General features: G+C 44.2%; 2 protein-coding genes across 2 annotated transcripts in view; both read right to left on the reverse strand.

The window, feature by feature from the left end:
• Nucleotides 1-21959, reverse strand: part of LOC310878927 (protein kinase C-binding protein NELL1-like) — a gene marked incomplete at both ends in the record, with an annotated part of 351954 nt that overhangs the window by 218395 nt on the left and 111600 nt on the right. The window contains 3 exons of the mRNA XM_083793343.1: nucleotides 1400-1482; nucleotides 5724-5796; nucleotides 15658-15754. Of these exons, the coding sequence (XP_083649469.1) occupies nucleotides 1400-1482; nucleotides 5724-5796; nucleotides 15658-15754 (253 nt within the window). The remainder of the gene's footprint in view (nucleotides 1-1399; nucleotides 1483-5723; nucleotides 5797-15657; nucleotides 15755-21959) is intronic.
• Nucleotides 18071-19594, reverse strand: galk2 (galactokinase 2; the record flags this gene model as incomplete). Its single annotated transcript, XM_083790567.1, has 3 exons — nucleotides 18071-18156; nucleotides 18965-19150; nucleotides 19426-19594. The coding sequence occupies 3 exons, from the start codon at nucleotides 19592-19594 to the stop codon at nucleotides 18071-18073; spliced, it is 441 nt and encodes a 146-aa protein (XP_083646693.1).

The following is a 21959-nucleotide window of genomic DNA, read 5'->3' on the forward strand; positions in this document are numbered from 1 at the left end:
CAAGATGTCTATCTAATCTGTGCTACTGAGGTTAAAAGAGTTGTAAAGAAACTAACTATGTGCATTTGTATAATGGAAGTGCCTGAGGTGCCTTACAGTCAAGGGCTTAAGGCTTAGTAAGAGCTTTTTCCCCCGGCACTAAATAAGGACATGGATAAAAACCAAAGATATACTGACAAAATAAATAAGTGATGTATAATGTTTGACACCTCTTTGCACATTTGATTCAGCACTGCTGCTATTGAAGGACCTTCACAAAAACACCCTGGACAACGCTACACACGTCCCAGACTCTTCTCCCTTCTCTAAAACACCCTGGACAACGCTGCACACGTCCCAGACTCTTCTCCCTTCTCTAAAACACCCGGGACAACGCTCCACACCTCCCAGACTCTTCTCCCTTTTCTAAAACACCCTGGACAACACTCCACACATCCCAGACTCTTCTCCCTTCTCTAAAACACCCTGGACAACGCTCCACACGTCCCAGACTCTTCTCCGTTCTCTAAAACACCCTGGACAACGCTGCACACGTCCCAGACTCTTCTCCCTTCTCTAAAACACCCGGGACAACGCTCCACACCTCCCAGACTCTTCTCCCTTTTCTAAAACACCCTGGACAACACTCCACACATCCCAGACTCTTCTCCCTTCTCTAAAACACCCTGGACAACGCTCCACACGTCCCAGACTCTTCTCCGTTCTCTAAAACACCCTGGACAACGCTCCACACGTCCCAGACTATTCTCCCTCCTCTAAAACACCCTGGACAACACTCCACACATCCCAGACTATTCTCCCTTCTCTAAAACACCCTGGACAACGCTCCACACGTCCCAGACTCTTCTCCGTTCTCTAAAACACCCTGGACAACGCTACACACGTCCCAGACTCTTCTCCCTTCTCTAAAACACCCTGGACAACGCTCCACACGTCCCAGACTCTTCTCCCTTCTCTAAAACACCCTGGACAACGCTCCACACGTCCCAGACTCTTCTCCCTTCTCTAAATCACCCGGAACAACGCTCCACACGTCCCAGACGCTTCTCCCTTCTCTAAAACACCCGGGACAATGCTCCACACGTCGCAGACTCTTCTCCCTTCTCTAAAACACCCTGGACAACACTCCACACGTCCCAGACTCTTCTCCCTTCTCTAAAACACCCGGGACAACGCTCCACCTGTCCCAGACTCTTCTCCCTTCTCTAAAACACCCTGGATTTAGAGCGTCTGCTAAATGCCTAAATTGTATAGGTTGCACCAGGTCTAAATGGGTTAATGTCTATGGATTAGGGTTAGAGTGTTGCCTTGTGTTATGGATAGGGGTGTTAGAGTTAAGAGTGTTGCCTTGTGTTATGAATAGGGGTGTTAGGGTGTTGGGGAGATCCCTCACTCTCACCTTGAGTGTCATCTTTGCCAGCAGCTCCTGGAGATCCATAATGCCTTGCACTAGGCTCAGGAAATCACTGCAGGTTGGACAGGCTCAACAGAGGAAAGAGAAGCACCAGGAAAGATGAGGAGACAAGAGAGAAAAAAAAAAGAATGGGATAAACAGGAAGGGTAATTAGTTTCACATTGTTCATTTAAGTTACTACACAATCTCCGAATGCTATATAGTCTGGAAATATAGCCCCCATGAGCTGAGAAAGGAAGCTGCCATTTCCGTTCAATATATTTTCAAATATTTTTTAAAATATCTTTACATTTTATTTTTGTATTTCCTTACCTGCTAAGCATCAAGCTATATATGCTTAGATGATTTATATTTATATTAGAATAAATGTGCGCGACTGTAAAGACAAAACGGGAGTGGGGAGGAGGCTCCACTTCCGCTTTATCGCTTACGCATGACAGCTCTTCCATTTGGTCCAGACTGTATGATGACGTATTTGGAAATTGCGAGAGTCAACAGTCTGGTTAACGCGAGACTAAGTTACTGCCAACCAATAAGGACTCTGCGGTAAAAACACACAGTTAAGACCCTCAAGACTAATTTATAGTATATATTTATACTGATGTATATGCGATGCAACACAAGCTTGTAGATCTGCTATACAACATTTGGTGCATGACAGTATAAAGTATAGGCCTATATAAGTATAATTCAGACATCGGTCCTCTCCTGGACTAAACATACATTTTAATATCGATACAGTTTGGTCCTTTGAAATGAATACATGTCTTTATGCAAAATATATATGCTGTGACGCGTTGTGAGCTTGAAGTATTTTTGGGGCACAACCCAGCACTCTTTAGCTAGTGGAGATGTGACATGGATTTCAAAACAAAATACTGTGTAAACTTTCAGGAGACTTCGGAAAAAGAGCAATTCTGCTGAATGCTGTGTGGCATTTGCATTCCTTTCACCATAGTGAATGCTGCATTCGTGGTCTGGAAAGGGCAGTTGCCACTTGTCACATACGGGTTAAAGGGCAGGGGCTGACGCCCCCTTTGATGTCTATGTGTGCACGTCCCTGACCGCCACCCCCCTCCCCCGTTACCTCCTGACCTACAGTACCTGACCTCCTGACCGCCACCCCCCTCCCCCGTTACCTCCTGACCTACAGTACCTGACCTCCTGACCGCCACCCCCCTCCCCCGTTACCTCCTGACCTACAGTACCTGACCTCCTGACCGCCACCCCCCTCCCCCGTTACCTCCTGACCTACAGTACCTGACCTCCTGACCGCCACCCCCCCTCCACCATTACCTCCTGACCTACAGTACCTGACCTCCTGACCGCCACCCCCCCTCCAGCCTCCACCCGTTACCTCCTGACCTACAGTACCTGACCTCCTGACCGCCACCCCCCCTCCACCCGTTACCTCCTGACCTACAGTACCTGACCTCCTGACCGCCACCCCCCTCCCCCGTTACCTCCTGACCTACAGTACCTGACCTCCTGAACGCCACCCCCCCTCCCCGTTACCTCCTGACCTACAGTACCTGACCTCCTGACCGCCACCCCCCCTCCACCATTACCTCCTGACCTACAGTACCTGACCTCCTGACCGCCACCCCCCCTCCACCATTACCTCCTGACCTACAGTACCTGACCTCCTGACCGCCACCCCCCCTCCCCCGTTACCTCCTGACCTACAGTACCTGACCTCCTGAACGCCACCCCCCCTCCCCGTTACCTCCTGACCTACAGTACCTGACCTCCTGACCGCCACCCCCCCTCCACCATTACCTCCTGACCTACAGTACCTGACCTCCTGACCGCCACCCCCCCTCCACCATTACCTCCTGACCTACAGTACCTGACCTCCTGACCGCCACCCCCCCTCCCCCGTTACCTCCTGACCTACAGTACCTGACCTCCTGACCGCCACCCCCCCTCCACCATTACCTCCTGACCTACAGTACCTGACCTCCTGACCGCCACCCCCCCTCCCCGTTACCTCCTGACCTACAGTACCTGACCTCCTGACCGCCACCCCCCCTCCCCGTTACCTCCTGACCTACAGTACCTGACCTCCTGACCGCCACCCCCCCCCCCGTTACCTCCTGACCTACAGTACCTGACCTCCTGACCGCCACCCCCCTCCCCCGTTACCTCCTGACCTACAGTACCTGACCTCCTGACCGCCACCCCCCCTCCCCGTTACCTCCTGACCGCCACCCCCGTTACCTCCTGACCTCCTCCCCCCCTCCACCCGTTACCTCCTGACCTCCACACCCCCCCCCCCCCCATGGAAATATAAATTGCATAATCTATATAGAGATACATTTCCTATTTATCCACATAGATTAACCTGAATATTGCATGTATATACAGCATAGGCTATATTCTGCATATACTTGCCATACATTGGCATAATGTGTTAATATATTTAAAATAACACGAGAGCACCACCATTAGCCATGCATTTCATGTCACGCACGCCCTAGAACAGCGGTTATCAACCCGCGGGTCGCATTTTTTTGTTTTGTTTTGAATGGCTGGAAAATGGAAATTAGGAGTTTACACATAGTATGTGGTGCATGCATAAACTTTCCTTAATGATTATACCTAGTTTCAGTATTCATTTTTGATATATTTTCTCTATTATTAAGGTTATTTTTGAGAGAGAGAGAGAGAGAGAGAGAGAGAGAGAGAGAAGCTAGCACTCTTTGGCTAAATTATTTGAAGGAAAACAGATTGTGGGTGGGGATAGAGGAGTGAAGGGTACATTACGTTCAAGTTACTATGTGCACACGCGCGCACGTGTGCGTGCGTGTGTGTGTGGAATCTAAAGGCCGAGCCTATCTGATCTCACCCAAACACGGTGAAATAACACGGATGGTCAATTCCGTAACATACACTACTAGAAAACACCAAAATCCGTACATATTATTATAGTTTTGACTGCGACGGAGGCATGGCTTTCACTATGTAGTAGTGTATGTACGGAATTGCCAATCCGTGTTATTTCAGTTTGGGTGAGATCGGGTTGACATTATATTTACGATCCTGTGCTATTGGGTTTGAAATATTCTAGTGAGGGGGGGTGGTACTGGCTATGTACCTTTGCACCTCTACACCAACATGCCTGTTAGAGCATGAACCAGACCAGACAGTATTGACATGTCAGAGAGTTTATTCAGTCTTTGCAGATACAGGTATGGCAGTGGTGAATGACGGATGAGTGATGATTTGACTGGCAAGAGGAGGAAATAAATAACAAACAATAATGGGGATAGGTCAGGCGTAATACACAGTAGGAAAGGAAACATATAGGCAATGCAACGAGTAGGATATATAGGAAAAGCAGACTTGCATTAATGCATCAGTATACAGGCACATAGGAGTTGTGGTGCTGCAAGCACCTCTCAGTGAGACACAAATGTTTGTATGCTGCCTAGTTAGGCCTATATATCCCTCAGGTGTGCAGATTATTAGCCCCGCCCCCACACCACCAACAGACAACCTGCTACTGCTCCGCCCCCACTCTCAGCTAGAGTGGTGGGGTTTTCTATAGGGTTACAACTCGGACGATCGGCTAAATCGAACATCGCAACGTTCGCCACGGCAACCTGGTCGCTTTAGCTCGCTCGTAGGGGTGTAACGATATAGTGACTGCATTGAAAAATAGATTTCAATTATCGATTTCAATTTCATGAATCGAAGTATATCGAAATGAAAACATTGACTATGTATCGTATCGTTTTGCACTGCAAATAATCGGTATCGAATCGTTTTGCTATGCAAATAATCGATTGTATCAATGCTACATTTTTGTGCGTGGTATTTAGCTTTTTTTTGAAGGAAAAAGAAAAAGGTCTTTAATTACTTAATTTTAAATAATGTCAATGTATTTTAAATAGTTACTGTAATAGTTATTGAATCGGATCGGATCACCATAATGAACCAATATCGTCCATGTATCGTATCGTCAACCATGTGTCGCTGTTAAAATGTATCGTTGCACCCCTACTCGCTCAGTGGTGTCAAGTTTGCTTGAGATGGCGGCGCTCCGTCACAGTCTTTGGGAAGGATTTCAGTTTAATATGTACGGATTTTGGGGTTTTCTAGTAGTGTATGAACGGATATGCCAATCCGTGTTTGGGCGAGACCGGGTTGTTATTTTGAAACCTTGTAGCAACAGTCAAACATATTATTAATTAACGATTTTTAACTAGATAATTGATATACTGTATCTATGCAAACCCTATGGAAACCTAATTAGAGGTAACTTTGTCTAGCCCAGAGCGTTTGGCCGAGTAATCACAATACTTACTGCGGTTGAGGTTTGGACACTGTGTGATGAAACCATTAGGGGCAAAGATCAGCTTCACGTCCTGAATAATGCCCTGAGGAGACATAGACAGGCAAGATGTCAGAGACAAAGAGACAGACGGAGAGAGAGATTTAACACACATAATTATCATTCAGTACATTACTATACTGCCCTACAAAGCCACGGTGCAGTAACTACGGGATTTATTTATTTTGCGGATAATGGTTTCAACTGCGGATAAGTGTTTCAACTGGTAACTGGTGACATTACACTAATTGTAAATATGTTATGGAGGTCATCGTATATCCCGCAACATTACAAATTTGGCCAGTTTGAAAGAAGTTTCACAGCGATCTCACACTGCATTCAGTATTTGAGGCATTTTGTTAAAAATTGATCATTCCTGCTGACTTTGAATGCCAAACTTAACAAATGGAATGCAATATGAAAGAATTGACAGATATGTCTTGATCACCAAGATCACGCACGCACAGTGCAAATCAGGCTTGGTGGAGAAATTGTGATCACACTCTTTATTGAAGTAATGTTTTTGTTTTCTCAACTCGCTGTTTTCTGCAAGACATTACTCTATAAGCCATATCTCCAAAACCGGTGGGCCAAACTGAACAACCAATTTGTCAATTTGAAGCTATGATTCCCTGCTTTCATATGACATATGACAAAAATCCAATGGCAGTCCCTCAGTCAAATTTTGTCACATATGATGATATGGTGAAAAGGTACCCATCATTACAAACCATATGGTGACATGGTATACCCAATACCCATCATTACAAACCATCACGTCTATTCATTCAAACAACCAAGTCAGGGGGGGGGGGGGGATGCAACACAATGTAACGCCATTGGGTTTCACGATAAACACACTGGAAGGACATTACAATTCTACAGCTCGGCCCAGGCACAGATGGCATCGATTCCTTTCAGCATTATGCTTAAATTGTGAAATCCATTTGGTCGGCCGGGATGTAAACAGCACCTGAACACATCATAATTCAGAGAAATAAGCCTTGAGCAGCGCGCGCACACACACACACACACACACACACACACACACACACACACACACACACACACACACACACACACACACACACACACACACACACACACACACACACACAGTTTGAGCAGCGGACACTGAGGAGCAGGCTGTCAGTGTCAGGGAGAATGGGAAGGGAATGAAGGTGTGTACTGTAGATCAGAGACGTGTCGGTGCTGTAATAAAGAACCCGGCTGTACATCACCACCATTGATCAGTTATGTAACTCTGCAAGATATAGAAATCTGGCCCGTATGGTAAAAGTACAGTACTTATGAAATGTACTTTACATCTCTGCTTCGTCTCTGTGTGTGTGTGCGTGCACGCAAGTGTGCACGCGAGCCACGGTGTGTCATGTAATCAATAGCTTCATAACACAAAGAGAAAATAAATAACCTGGCACGGCTCACTGGAGTGGAGTATTCTGTTAAAACACGTTTGAAGGACCATGATAAAGACTTTAAAGGTTTGAAAAACAGCATGTCATGAGACCTATAATATTTTTTAATAAAGTCCAGTACTCAACAATTTTCTGAAAGGCAATAATTACACTACTGTAGCCTATCATTATGCTGTCCTGACACAATCAGGGGGATATTCTATTGGAGTTTGTGTTGGACTCCCACGCGTGACAATCTTTAAGAAGGCTTTCTTAACCCATTCTGAACGGGAACCCATTTTGGTGTTAGCATCATGTTATGCTTTAGCTATTGAAAAATAGCAGATCTACAAGCTCATAACGCGCCACCGAGTGGCGCGCTATGAGCTTGTCCAGTGGAAACCTCGTATGAATCTGATCTCAGGTCAGAATGGGTTAAAGACCGTTAAGAGAGCATCACTGAACAAGATATTGTTTTGTAGGACGTATTCACATTACAAATTAGACCCAGGACCTTAGTAGTACTACATTTCAAAAGAGTGATGTTCAAATCGTTAATCTTCTACGATGGGTAATACTTAAATACTTGTACTTGAGTATAGGATATTCTAGGGCTCTTTCCATTCCCATATAGAGGGTATGCATGTGACATCATCGTACCTGGAAGTTATGCGGGAACACCCACTGAGTGGCAAAAAACTACTTTCTGGCCATGACAGCCCATTCATCCAAATAGAAAGGTCCTGTCTGATTGCATTAAACAATGTTAAACTCACCAACATTGCAGCTGTACGAAAAGCTTGAATTATCCACTTTCTATCTGTAAAGTTTTTGTTTCATAAAAATCCACCAAAGAAACGTTATGAGCTACTTTCTGTCAAGAAATGCCCTGCATTTGATTATTTCTTTTGATTAAGTGTCAGAGTTTGGAAGTGCTTGTTTTCAATAACAAAACATTTTGCTGCCTCCTGCATTATGTGACATTTAGAAACAGGTGGTACACAGGACGGTTGAGTGATTTTCAACGAGCGCTTCCAAACTCCAACACTCTATGCTGCTCAATGTTTTGCCACTCAGTCTAGATGAGGGGGGGGGCGTGTCCTGATGGAAAACCACAACTCTCTATTGTTTAGGTGTGTTCGTGTCTATGTGCGTATAAAAGGCATGCGTGTGTGCCATTTAAGCACCATGGCGCAGACCTGCATACGCGCTCCACTGTGCTTTGTGACGGACATCCACGTACCACTCCACATGCCCCGAGCCAATGGACATCCACGTACCACTCCACATGCTCCGAGCCAATGGACATCCACGTACCACTCCGCATGCTCTGAGCCAATGGACATCCACGTACCACTCCACATGCCCCGAGCCAATGGACATCCACGTACCACTCCACATGCCCCGAGCCAATGGACATCCACGTACCACTCCGCATGCTCTGAGCCAATGGACATCCACGTACCACTCCGCATGCTCTGAGCCAATGGACATCCACGTACCACTCCGCATGCTCCGAGCCAATGGACATCCACGTACCACTCCACATGCTCCGAGCCAATGGACATCCACGTACCACTCCACATGCTCCGAGCCAATGGACATGCACGTACCACTCCACATGCTCCGAGCCAATGGACATGCACGTACCACTCCACATGCGCCACTTCATTCATTCATCCTGTAGTGTAGTGCAACAGGACATCGTTGTGTGTGGCGCGATCCCTCGGGCAACAAACTGCTTAGATTGACACAGGTTTATTGTTTTGGGGGTAAAGGCTCATCCTGATATTTCCCATCGCCATCTGGTGATGTAAAACATGACCTTTCTTTGTTACAACACAGGCTAAAAACAATCCTAACCTCCACCTGCTCTCTCGCCCTCACAGTCTCTCACTTCCCTACTTAACTACCCGCAGAGGAATGGAGGGAGAGATGGAGAATATATGAGAGAGAGAGAGAGAGAGAGAGAGAGAGAGAGAGAGAGAGAGAGAGAGTAAGACAAGGCTGAGATGCAAAGCAATAGAAAGGCAAACATAACAGTTCATAGTGAGGTGAGGTGGGCAGAGAAAGCTACACGAAGATAAATGTAATAATGATCATTCAGAATAGGAAAATATTCAGTGAAGGTGCTATCCCGTTGCCTAAAGAAATATCTCATTCATATTCTAGCTACTTAAAGGACAACTTTAGTTTTTTTTCAACCAAGGTTCATGTTTTAGGTTGTTATTAGAGAAACTAAAAGGTGAGTGTTCTTTTTTTTTCATTTGCTGCTTTCTTTCATTTTGGGGATTTTAGCAGTTTTTGACAGGGGGGCGGGGGCATTCGAGCATGGGGCTAAATATGTATTTTTTTACAAAATATTATGGCGATTAATGTTTTTATTATTTACTATAGTCCTAATAAACCCCAAGAAATTGCATGTGGCCACAAAAGATCACAGGATCTATTGAATGTGACAAACTGACATATTGAGCCTTTACACACAGTATAAGCCTTCCCCCAGTAGGCTACCTTCACATTCAGTAGATCATGTGATCTTTTGTGGCCAGATGTAATTTCCTGGGGTTTATTAGGACTATAGTAAATAATAAATAAATAAATCACCATCAAATTTGGTAAAAAAATACATATTTAGCCCCATGCTTGAATGCCCCCGCCACCCTGTCAAAAAGAGCTAAAATCCCTAAAACGAAAGAAAGCAGCAAATGAAAGAAAATTAACACTCATCTTTTAGTTTCTCTAATAACATAAAACATGAACCTTGGTTGAAAAAAACTAAAGTTGTCCTTTAACTGCACATTCAATGGTACATACTAATAATCTTATTATTGATGTCTGTTGCTGCATCCCAACTCCCAAGCACACACTAAGCAGTGAAATTCTTGTAATACATTTTTTTATGTTTTGTTATTGATGTGGTATACAGGGTACAGCATGTCCTTGTAGAAATGGTATCACTCATCGTTTCTGGGTTAGCACAATGCATGTCAGATTGAAACTCAGGCTTTTCAATGCCCCAACTAAAGTATGAATATGTTTAATTGGAAATGGAATCATCTTAAACCGGTTAAAAAAGCTTGTTTGAAGTCAGGCATATCTTGTTCAGTGTATTGATATATTAATAATGTAATATTGCTGTGCACATGCATCTTGCACACTCAGCAGACAGAGAGACGAAGATGTGGACATGGAGAGAGGTGCAGCGGTTCGTTCTGCTTACATCACTCACAACTTCTTTGTGTGGTGTTACGCAACTCGCACAAGCCTTTCAACACTGTCTGCCGTGCTCTGGACTTCAAAGCCATCATTACTGCCTTACATGGTGCATGGAGAACGAGAACACACACACACACACACACACACACACACACACACACACACACACACACACACACACACACACACACACACACACACACACACACACACACACAATTATGGTGGCTCTTTCAGACAGAGAATCCCAGCGTGTGAGGTGGAGTGCGGTACCGTGGTGGCAGGGTGGAGACAGAGCATTGCGCTCACCCTCTCAGCGAGAGCTCAATATGTTTTATTTAAAAGGCCTAGTTAGCTCATCTTATCATTATCGCTCAGTCCCAGTCCTGGAAGTGTGTAGATTACCGCTACTGCCACTGTGCTTGTTCCACCTCCTCCAGTATATCTCCTCCGCTAACCGTAGTTCCATAGCTCTCGGCTGAGTTTCTCCTCCTCTCTTTTCCATTCTACCTCTCGGTGAAACAAAGGATAGAAAGAGGATAATTCAAGCTTTTCGTACAGTTGCAATGTTGGCGAGTTTGTGTTGTGTAATACAAACAGATAGGACTTTGGATGAATGGGCTGTCAATGGGAAGTTGCACCTTGTTAGCGCCTTGCCATGGTCTGCATATGGTCCTTAGAGGCAGAGGTGGAGAAAAGTGTCAGGTGTGATGTGTGATAGGAAAGTTACAGCAAGAATGAAAGGGAAGGTGTACAGCTATGTTGTATGGTGGTTTAGAGATAGACAGCTATGTTGTATGGTGGTTTAGAGATAGACAGCTATGGTGTATGGTGGTTTAGAGATAGACAGCTATGTTGTATGGTGGTTTAGAGACAGAGGCATCCCGCTGCCGCATCTATCTTCAAACAACCGCAGACTTTTTTCTTTTTTTTTGCAGATAAAGTATAGTTTTAGACCGCGACGGAGCCATCTCTAGAAAACTTGAGCCACGGGAAACACCACCAAGTTGCCATGTCGAGCGTTGCGAAGGTCGCTGGAGCAGACTCCGCTCCGTTCGAGTTGCAACCTGATATGGACAGAATAATAAAGTAATATTTATTTCCCACCACGGAGTCAGAGTCAGAGTCATCAGACTATCCACCTCGGAGGAAAGTCTGGTAAGACGGGCAGTGTCGGTAGGCCAATCGGGGTGCATACTTAGTTTAGTCTAGTCATTGGTTAGACATGGGTTAAGGTTAGGTTTAGGTGTGCTGCCCCGTGGGAGGTTAGGTTTAGGGTGAGGGTTTGAGATAGGTTGTAGTCGTGGGACTATAATGACTGGTCTAACCAATGACTAGTCTAAACCAAAATCTGTCTAAACTAAGTACTGCACCCGGCCAATCAGAGGCAGGCAGGACGTGTCTAGAGATGGACGTGGTATTGAATCACGCAGCAGAGACTGAGGTTCTCTCTGGGAGTAACAAGGATGGATAGGATCAAGAACAAGTACATCAGAGGGACAAGCGCATGTCAGATGGTTTGGGGATAAAGCTGGCCATTCATTGATTGTGTTTGCACAAACAGTTTATCAAGGTAGTAGCTCGCTCCAACTATAGTCTCAAACTCTCTGAGCATTTTTACCGGGTGCGCAGGTAAGTAACTTTACAGGAAAATCTCTAAAAAGAGAAAACCAGCAGTCAAGGAACTCTCGTTTTACATTTAATTTCTTGAAGTGTTGGCATGGTACGCTGCAGAGCATCAGCACAACAAACGCGTTTCGGTGTTCAAGCCTTCATCAGCGTAAAAGTGCCTTAAAACGATAGTTCTGTGAGTTCTGGTTCTCTCTTTTAGAGATGTTTCTGTTTGCACAAACACTCAAAGCAGGCCATTCATTGTCCATGGCATACAATGTTTGCGTTACAGCAAACATTTACAACTTTTACCCTCAAAGCTGGACATATGAGAAAAACCCGAAAAACTATATATATATATATATATATATATATATATATATATATATATTATTTTTTTTTCATGATTGCCTCTGCTTACAAGCTTGTGTTTCCATAGCAACATAACAGACAGAGGAACGGTCTGGAATTAATCAAGAATTCAATATTCAACAATGTGGTCAAATTTGTGTTGTCCTGGAATTGCAGTAATTAAGGAAGTGGTTCTCAAGGACGAACAAATTAAAATATGTATTTGGCAACGAGCCTCCATCTGAAAATACTTTGTGCCATGGATCATTTAAAAAAACATTAAAATAAATAAATAAAACAGTTCTACAAGCAAACACGCCGCATTGCGACATGTTGTGAGCTTGTAGATCGTCTAATTTCAAATATCCAATGTATATAAGGTGAATTGATTTTGATGCTATTTTAATACATTTTTGTTGGGGACACGGTCTCTACTTTGCAAACCACTGCAGTGTTTTAGGAAAGCGCCTCTGATACATTGCGCAACAGGTGTTATATTCAGCGTTATACGACAAGCACGTCTGTCACTTTGGCAGTGGAGCTCGTACCAGCTGGGCCTGTGCGCGAGTGTGAAGGAGTCTGTCCTTATTCGCTCCTTCCCTTCCTTCACATGAGCTTTGCGACAGCATCTGTCTCAGACATGTTTTTTTAATCCATCCTCCATAAATGCACAGAATCTCTGTGCGTGTGTCTGTGTGTGACTTCGATCTTGGCCAGTGCATGGTAGAGAACCTGCACGGAGTGCATTTCCCAATGGGAAGTCAGTCGCAACAGCGGCTGTCCAGGAATCTATCTCCGAATGTACATAATTTGTGTGTGTGTGTGTGTGTTTCTCTCAAACCATTCGACTTCGAACTTGACATGGGTATCGCCAAGGACACATGGGAGTGATGTGCCAGGTGGGAAGACTTTTGGATGGGCACTTGTCCACGGCGTGAGTGAGTGATTAACCCATTTTGACCTGAGATCAGATTCTAAAAATGTCTTCTACATCCTGACAGTTTTCTGAAAAAGCTATGTTTCTATGTCAGTCGTTCAAAAAAATAGCAGATCTACAAGCTCATAGCGTGCCACCGAGTGGCGTGCTATGAGCTTGTAGATCTGCTATTTTTCAATAGCTAAAGCACAACATAATGCTAACACCAAAGGGGGTTCCCGCCCAAAATGGGTTGAATGAGTGATTTACAACTGGACAACCAGATCTCCATAATAGGCCTGCATATATAGATCCGGTTGTCCTGCAGAACCACCAATATGCCCATATACCGGCATAGCCACCTACCCATTTATAAAATGCATATAGGATGCTAGACTAGCCTGAACTTAAAAATGACACAGGCCAAACGTTTTATTTTATTACTGGGCAGCTAACATGTCCAAGTTGACATATTGGCTCTCCATGCACGAGACGGGTGAGGGTCCAACTTGGGTCTCAATGGAGCTTAACTCCAATCCACAGGTTCCCTTGATTTCTGCCCTGAGCTGCCCCTTGCCCTTTGGCTCTGACCTGCAAAATCTGAACCCAGTGGTCAAAAACTCCATACAAATTTGGTTCCAATTCAGAAAACATTTTGGCCTCAAGGAGGCAAACACACTCCTTCCATTGGTTGGTAACCACCTATTCCCCCCATCACAGAACGACGCAGCCTTTAAGGTTTGGCACAGATCTGGTCTAGTCTACTTTGAAGACCTCTTCACTGAGGGCTCATTTGCCTCGTTTGAATTCCTGAAACAAGACAATGACATCCCGAATAACCATTTCTTTAGATACCTGCAGGTGCGCAGTTTCGCTCAAAAACACTTCCCTTTCCCATCCCCGCCGTCTAAGACTGCTATAAACACAATACTTGAACTCCATCCCTCCATCCCTTGATAACACTAAATTGGCTTGGGAAACAGATCTGGACATCACGTTATCGGACGAGTCTTGGCTTAACTGTCTAAGTAGAATTCACACCACCTCCTTGTGTATAAGACACGGCCTCATCCAATTCAAGGTTGTACATAGGCTCCACTACTCTAATGAAAAACTAGCCAAGATTTACCCTGGTTTTGATGCTGGCTGTCCGAGATGCCAGCACAAGCCTGCCACGCTGGGTCATATGTTTTGGTCATGCCAATCACTAGTCAGGTTTTGGGAGAAAATTTTCGAGGCGGTGTCGTATATATGTGGTGGAACGGTGGACCCCTGCCCGGTGATTGCTGTTTTTGGGGTGTCTCCAATCGAGGAACGGCTCACGGGTCTTCAGGCAAACACTGTGGCATTCACAACGCTTTTGGCTCGTAGATTGATACTTTGACAATGGAAGTCGGGGAAACCTCCCTCGTTCAAACAGTGGGTCAAAGAGGTCCTCTCCATGATTCCCCTAGAGAAACTAAGGTACAACCGTAGTGGTTCTAAAGATAGATACATTATGACTTGGACCCCTTTCATAGAGTTTGTAGAAAGTATACCTTTCACTTAAACCCATATTCCCTTTTACAATCTGATACCTCACACTAAACCTGATATTGGGCGACCTCTGGTTGGAGGCCCTCAGTAAGTAGACAGTTGGATATAGAGCAATTTACTATCTAAACTGAAAGATGGATACAATGTATGTAACCTAGATACCATACGCTGATGGAAAATGCTGTTTATTTTATTTTATTATTATTTTTTTCTTCTTACTATGTTCATTAGTACTTTCAAAACTAGTTTACTAATTACCTTTACTGTCTTGTACTGTCTGTCTATGTTTTATTTGTCTTGTTCTGACCTTGATTGGGGGGGGAGAGGGGGATATTTACATGTCGGATACAACAAAATGTACACATATGTTTTTTCATTTATTCATCAATAAAAATCAAAATAAAGTGTTAAAAAAAAAAAAAATGACACAGGCCTGCAAATGTCAGTGTGTAGCGATGTAGGTGAAGGAAGTGTGCAGCAGGGTGACATGCTGTGTGGATTATACAGTAAATTGAGAATTGACTAGAAAAATGGAAAAAAATACAGAAGCATGTGAAATATGTAGAGGCATTTCTTTCCTAATCCTTTCATGTATGTTTCATTGCTCCTGTGGGGCAAAGATGGCAGATTGAAGAAATGAGCAATGATTAAAAATAGACAAGCTCGTAATGGCTTTGCAAGTGAAGGGAAGAAAAAGGGGAGCTATAGCTAGTTAGTCCCAGGATTTTCTGGCCACTCTCTCCAGTCTGTAGGTCTGCACGATGACATTATGCAGTGCAACCTTTGACGTTGGTCAAGTGGGTTCGAGTGCGTTTGAGCGAGAAAGCGGCAGAGAGAATGTGTGAGTGTTGTGTCTTACCTTGAAGAGCCCATGCTTGTGGCCATGCTGGCCCAACCAGACACCACTGCCGGGGGTAATCTCCATCTGGGGGGCGTCAATCACACGCTCATAAATCCTGCGAACAGCAATGAAATGACAGAGACTGCAGTGTTAGAATATCATCTCTCTCTCTCGCACACACGTGTCAATGTCCATGCTAGGACTATGGAACGAACGAACGAGCACACGCACACGCACACGCACACACACACACACACACACACACACACACACACACACACACACACACACACACATTTTACAAGAATTTTACAATAGTGGATGCGCAAACTTGAAAGAAATCTACAACAAGTGCTTCAGGTTACAGATCACGGGTACAGAAAGCATCGCCTTCTCCATATATGGCGACTGCCAATTATTGCAGACACTGGACAGAATTTTGCCGATGCCTTAGCTCTCGGCTTGGGCATGCCTGATTTATGGACATTACCGAGGCTTCCAAATATGAACACAAGTAGTTTACATTTGTAGCCAAGCTGTATAATAGCATCCTTAAGACGCTGGTACTTAAGCACCTTGACCACCTCTTCGAGACTGTGGTCAAATTCACTTCCAAACTGGTCACTTCTCTACTGTCCTCATCAACAACAACAATATCTGATGTATTAGCTGTGACATCTGAGAAGGCATCATTTTCATTATTGTGCATGAACATGACACACACACTAGGGCATTCATCAAAAAATCGATTTATCGATTTATCGATAAACGAGTCACGAGTCGACTCGCAGCAGCGCGAGTCGAAAGTTGAGCTTTTTTTTTTTTTTTTTCCTCCCCTTTTTTCATTGCATTCAGAACGCGCCCTTAATTAAAAACCAAATGCAGCTGTGTAGGCTATGTGGCTCTCAGCGCGCGGTGTCCCACTATTGAGACTGGCTGAACTGCGCTGTGTCAGAGAAGTAACAGATAGAAGCACGCAAACGTTACCCCCAAACGATATCCCCCTCACCTCCGTCCTGGAAATATAACGTCTGGGTTCCCGAGGCTACATGCATGCTGACGCAATGACTGTCTGTTTCTGGCTAAGCTTTACGCGCAGCGCACATGAACCTCTCCGTCTCCGGTCAGTGCGGGTTGTTGTTTATTTGCATGGCTCAGAAAATGAGTAACAAATGAGAACGTTATCGAGTTGTGGAGGAGGAGGAGGAGGAGAATAATAATGTCATATCTCTCATTGTGTTCTCGGTGCTGCTGCTGCGCTGTGTGCCAATACCACTAGTTTACCTGGATAACATCATCTTTTCATTTTGACATGATTCACATGAAATAATAATCCTGTACCGGAACAGCGTGTAGCGTTTGGTTTCATTAATGCGATCGTCACAAAATAGCCTACAGCTGCTGCTGCTAAAGATACAAAGATTGGACATTTTTAAACGACGCAAAACTTAGAATTCCCCTCTTGCGTACCAGTGCCACGTGTCCCGCGGACCGGCACCGGTGTTTGGGAACCTCTGATATAGATGATACATGCACTGTGTCATATTGGAGAGGCCACTGAATGCGCAGTGCTATGTTTGACATGCTCCGTATTTGAGCGCGCGGCAGCTCCACCCGCCCCTGTTAAATCCCCCCCCCCCCCCACTTGTAGTTTTTACCTTGCTTTGCGTTTGGACATTTACTAGAGCTGCTGTTGTCCATTCTCTGGAAAGCTTTAGTAATTTACGTTTGGTGTTGTGACTGAGATTTTAGATTGAGAATATCCCCAGTAACCCCAGTTCTCTGCGCCCCCTCGCCTTAACTCTGAAGCGTTATCTTACAATAAATGAACAGCACTCTCTGTGTACTGTATACTGTACCTTCGTCAGCAATTCACGTACAACAAGAACCATTCGACCCGACCGACTTCAAATTAGTTTACCACTGCCTAAGGATTTGTCCATATGGGCACAAAAGGAACACAGGCAGGCAGGCAGACAGACAGACACAATGGGTGCACTGACAGTGGGTATATAAAAGCAATAATTAACTAGAGGTCACAGTTTACCTTGTATTTTATAATGGCTGAGAGGCGTAATGAGCCTCTCCGACCCTCTACTTTTTATACCACGGTAACATTCAACCCTGTGCCTCTAACACCCTTTTCCACTTTCTCCTCCCTCCTTAATTAAAACTCATCTACTGCCAAGGACGAGTTAAACAGGTTTTTCCCCAATGCCCCCAGTTTTTATTGACTTAAGTTAGATCGTGCTCTTCACCACCATATGGAATAGCTCTGGGTTGCTAGGCGATCGAGTAAACAGGAAATAACCGGCAGTGTCCACTTTTAACGTTTTTTTTGAGGGGCGCTAGAATCCATCCATTCTTTGCCATTAAAACAAGCTTTATTCACGGCTCAAACTAATTTAAATAAGATCGCTACTCACTTTACTCACACGCACCGCATGCCGGCCACATCGCTCAGCTCACAGTGTTCCTGAATACCTTTTACACCACAGAGAAAACTAGAACTGTACTCTGTCGAGTGCCTACTTGCTTGTTGCACACTAGTAGGCCATAAATGGCCTACTAGTGCGCAAGCAGAGCGTGCAAGTACTGTCGACCACTACAAACTGTCAAATCTCAGCTTCTCTGTGAAGGAACATTTGAAATGTTGAATTATTAGGTTTAGCTATTTGCTACCTGTATCTACTTTATGTATGTAAAAAAGTAGTATTATGAAGTATGGTACAAGTTTATATCTATAAAATAAATAGTTTTATCGATTTAGAATTATTCTGGATCCCTTTTTAGTTTCTCAAAGAAAAATAAATCATAGATATCAGATGAAAAAAAGGTATATAAACGGAAATAAAATATGTTATCACGTATACAGTATAATTATTTAATTATTTATTTTAAATTGCCAATTGCTTTAAATTGACTTAATATTGTACTATAGTGATATTAATACTAAATGCCTCTGTGTATATGTAATTTGTAAGTTGATTAGCGGTATACTGTGGTTACTTTGCGCCACTTTTGATGCGTATGCACCGTCCCAGCATATGATAGTATAACTGGAATAACTAGCTCTCAAAGATGACGTAATAAAGATGTGGATTAAAGGACCCAATGCCAAAGTGTAATTGGTTTCCGATGGTGACATAATGATATGTTTTAGTGAGGATTAAAGGTAATGCTCCTACTGTATGTATGCATGTATGTAATCTGGCACCACTGCCGTATCAGGCACAAGTAGTCATTACGTAATTTGCTGGGATGGTGCATAGATACGCATCGAATATCGTCCTGGGCGAAACTAGTACTTGCGCGCTCTGCTTGCGCAAGTAATAATAAAACCAGTGTGGATTTTCTCCGTCTATATGGATGTCACCAGCACACGGAAATGTAAAGTCCTTGTACTGTGGGTTTGTGTTGGCTAGCTCGATGCTCCCTGATTGGTTGACTGAGACAGCTGCAAGAATACTCTGCTCAATGGCCATGGGAAGAACAGAGTATCCACAGTAATCTATATGAAGAACAGAGTATCCACACTCCACAGTAATCTATATGTTAGCCTATCAGAAGAACAGAGTATCCACATTAATCTATATGAAGAACAGAGTATCCACACTCATCTATATGTTAGCCTATCAGAAGAACAGAGTATCCACAGTAATATGTCCGCCTATCAGATTGAAGAACAGAGTATACACAGTAATCTATATGTTAGCCTATCAGAAGAACAGAGTATCCACAGTAATCCATATGTTCGCCTATCAGATTGAAGAACAGAGTATCCACAGTAATCCATATGTTCGCCCATCAGATTGACTCTTCCTGGGGCAGAAGCATAGAACAGAGGAGATTCTCCATACTTGTTTTCAAACGTTTTCTTCAACTTCTGCAGCCTTTCATCACCAGCAATCACAGCCTTTAACTTCGGACAGTTTGTTTGTTTTGATTCATACATGCATGGATTAAAAAGACAAACGTATAAATGTATTATAGCAATGAGTGAAATCTGTAGTTCCAAACTACATGCTTTTGCTTATAGAGATCCCTGATGTCAGAGATAGCTGTAGTACATGTCCCTTTTATGCCCATACGTATATAGAGATCTCTATATGTGTATGTTAGTCTACACTCTGGTTAGTCCATGTCCCTTTAAAATCCTGATGTAATTCAGTATATGCCTATATATGGCCATGGCATGCCTCCTTATGTGACTGATTTGTTTGCGCCTGATGCTGGAACTGTGGCAGCGAACAAGTCAATACCCAGTGGAGGAAGAAACCATCCAAAGGCGCTGGCGATGGATCGGCCACACTGTTCACAAGCCTGCGCCCTGTTCTGGAACCCACAAGGGTTCACAAGACCACGAAACACCTGGCGCCGTGGCCTGGATGCAGATGTGAAGAGATCCGGTCACACATGGGGACAGCTGGAGAAAATGGCCCAGGACTGGGATGTCTGGAGAGCTCTTGTTCGTGGCCTATGCCCAAAGTTGGGCTATAGGCGTAAGTAAGTAAGTGATGCTATGAGGACGCATTGATATGTCTGAGTCATAGTGACGTGGCCGTGGTACAGATATCTCCATATATGGGCATAACAAGGACACCATGCACGTGTGTGTCGCTGACAATGGGTACAAGGGCTATTCCAAATTGTCATCGTTCTCGAGTAGATCAGTATGGCGCGCACGCACACACACACACACACACACACACACACACACACACACACACACACACACACACACACACACACACACACACACACACACACACACACACACACACACTCTGATGGGGAAAGGGAATCTGAGTTAATGCAGTGACCTTGATGTCTACATACATAAAGCTCTTTCTACAGTCCCATCTGTTCCCAGAGTGTTCAATCGCTGTAAATATATGTAGGTCAGCGTTAGCTACATATATTAAGAACACAAAGCAATGAAGATTAAGTAAAGGATGCATTCATTGTAAGACACAGTTGCAATACTGTCTATTTTGTGCAGTCAAAAATAATGTCTTGTCCTTCATCCAAGTTTGCACGGGGGTGCTAGACGAGCATAGCATACAAAGTACAGTAAGCACTATTGACAACATGCCCAACTGAACAGATCAGCTAAACACACAAAGCCTGCTCTGAGCAATCACCTCTGTGGACCCATATGATCATGGGTCCACAGAGGTCTATTAAAACACACAATAGCATGGCTCTCTGTCGCTTTGGCTCATCTCTGATTGGACTTTTGATCTTCTGAACAAATCCTTTTACCATTCTCGGACACCTCCATTCCCCAAACTCCACACGGAAACAGAAACGGAAAGTCCACAGAAGTCAACATATTTAATTGTACCGTTTGTTTCTTGTATTTGTTACCCCCAATACGCTTTAACACGGAGCCCGCCAGAAGCGTAGAAAGCGTAGATTAACTTTAGTCTGGCAACCCGCCAACAGCGTAGGCTACGTTTTCTAAGCTTTATATCCATGTTTTGATCGGATCGCATCGATAGCTGTGTCTCGTTAGCATCCCAGTGTAAAGTGTGACGGTAGCCGCAGCCATTTTGAAGATGTGCGCGCAACCACTTGCACTATGTGCTGCTTTCGATGGCCCAAATCGGTGCAATGAATGTCCGAGTATATGTACCGAGCAAGATGTTAGGATGTCATCCTAACATCCGGTTACGGATATTTGACTCGGGGTGCATACTTAGTTGACTAGTCATTGGTTAGACATGGGTTAAGGTTAGGTTTAGGTGTGCTGCCCCGTGGGAGGTTAGGTTTAGGGTGAGGGTTTGATATATAGGTTGTAGTTGTAGGACTAATGACTGGTCTAACCAATGACTAGTCTAAACCAAAAACTGTCTAAACTAAGTACTGCACCATCTTCAAAATAAGGGTTGAAAGCGGAAAAAACCTTGGCAATGCACGATAAATAGATCAGGGTTTTAATACTAGAAATAATCCTGCAGAAAACAGTCAAAGAGATGTGCAGAGAACATGTCCATGTCTTGCTCTCTCTAGTGAGGATAGGATGTGGAGCGGATGCTGCTCTTTTCTCAAGCATGACAGTCAGTCCCTGCCCACGGCTCTAACACGTTATTGATATCTGGAGTTGGGCTGCAAGGCTGGATTAAGCGCCTGTCTCCTGACACATGCACAAGCAGCCTTTTGCTGTTATCAAGGCGCCTGTGTGTGTGTGTGTGTGTGTGTGTGTGTGTGTGTGTGTGTGTGTGTGTGTGTGTGTGGACAATTTCAGCAATGATCTCATTGCTGAAATTAGTTTAAAGAACATGACAAACACACTTAGAATGGGAAATATAGGGGGG

This window comes from Protomyctophum parallelum (assembly GCF_964188405.1).
Source record: "Protomyctophum parallelum genome assembly, chromosome: 2".
Lineage (NCBI taxonomy): Eukaryota > Metazoa > Chordata > Actinopteri > Myctophiformes > Myctophidae > Protomyctophum > Protomyctophum parallelum.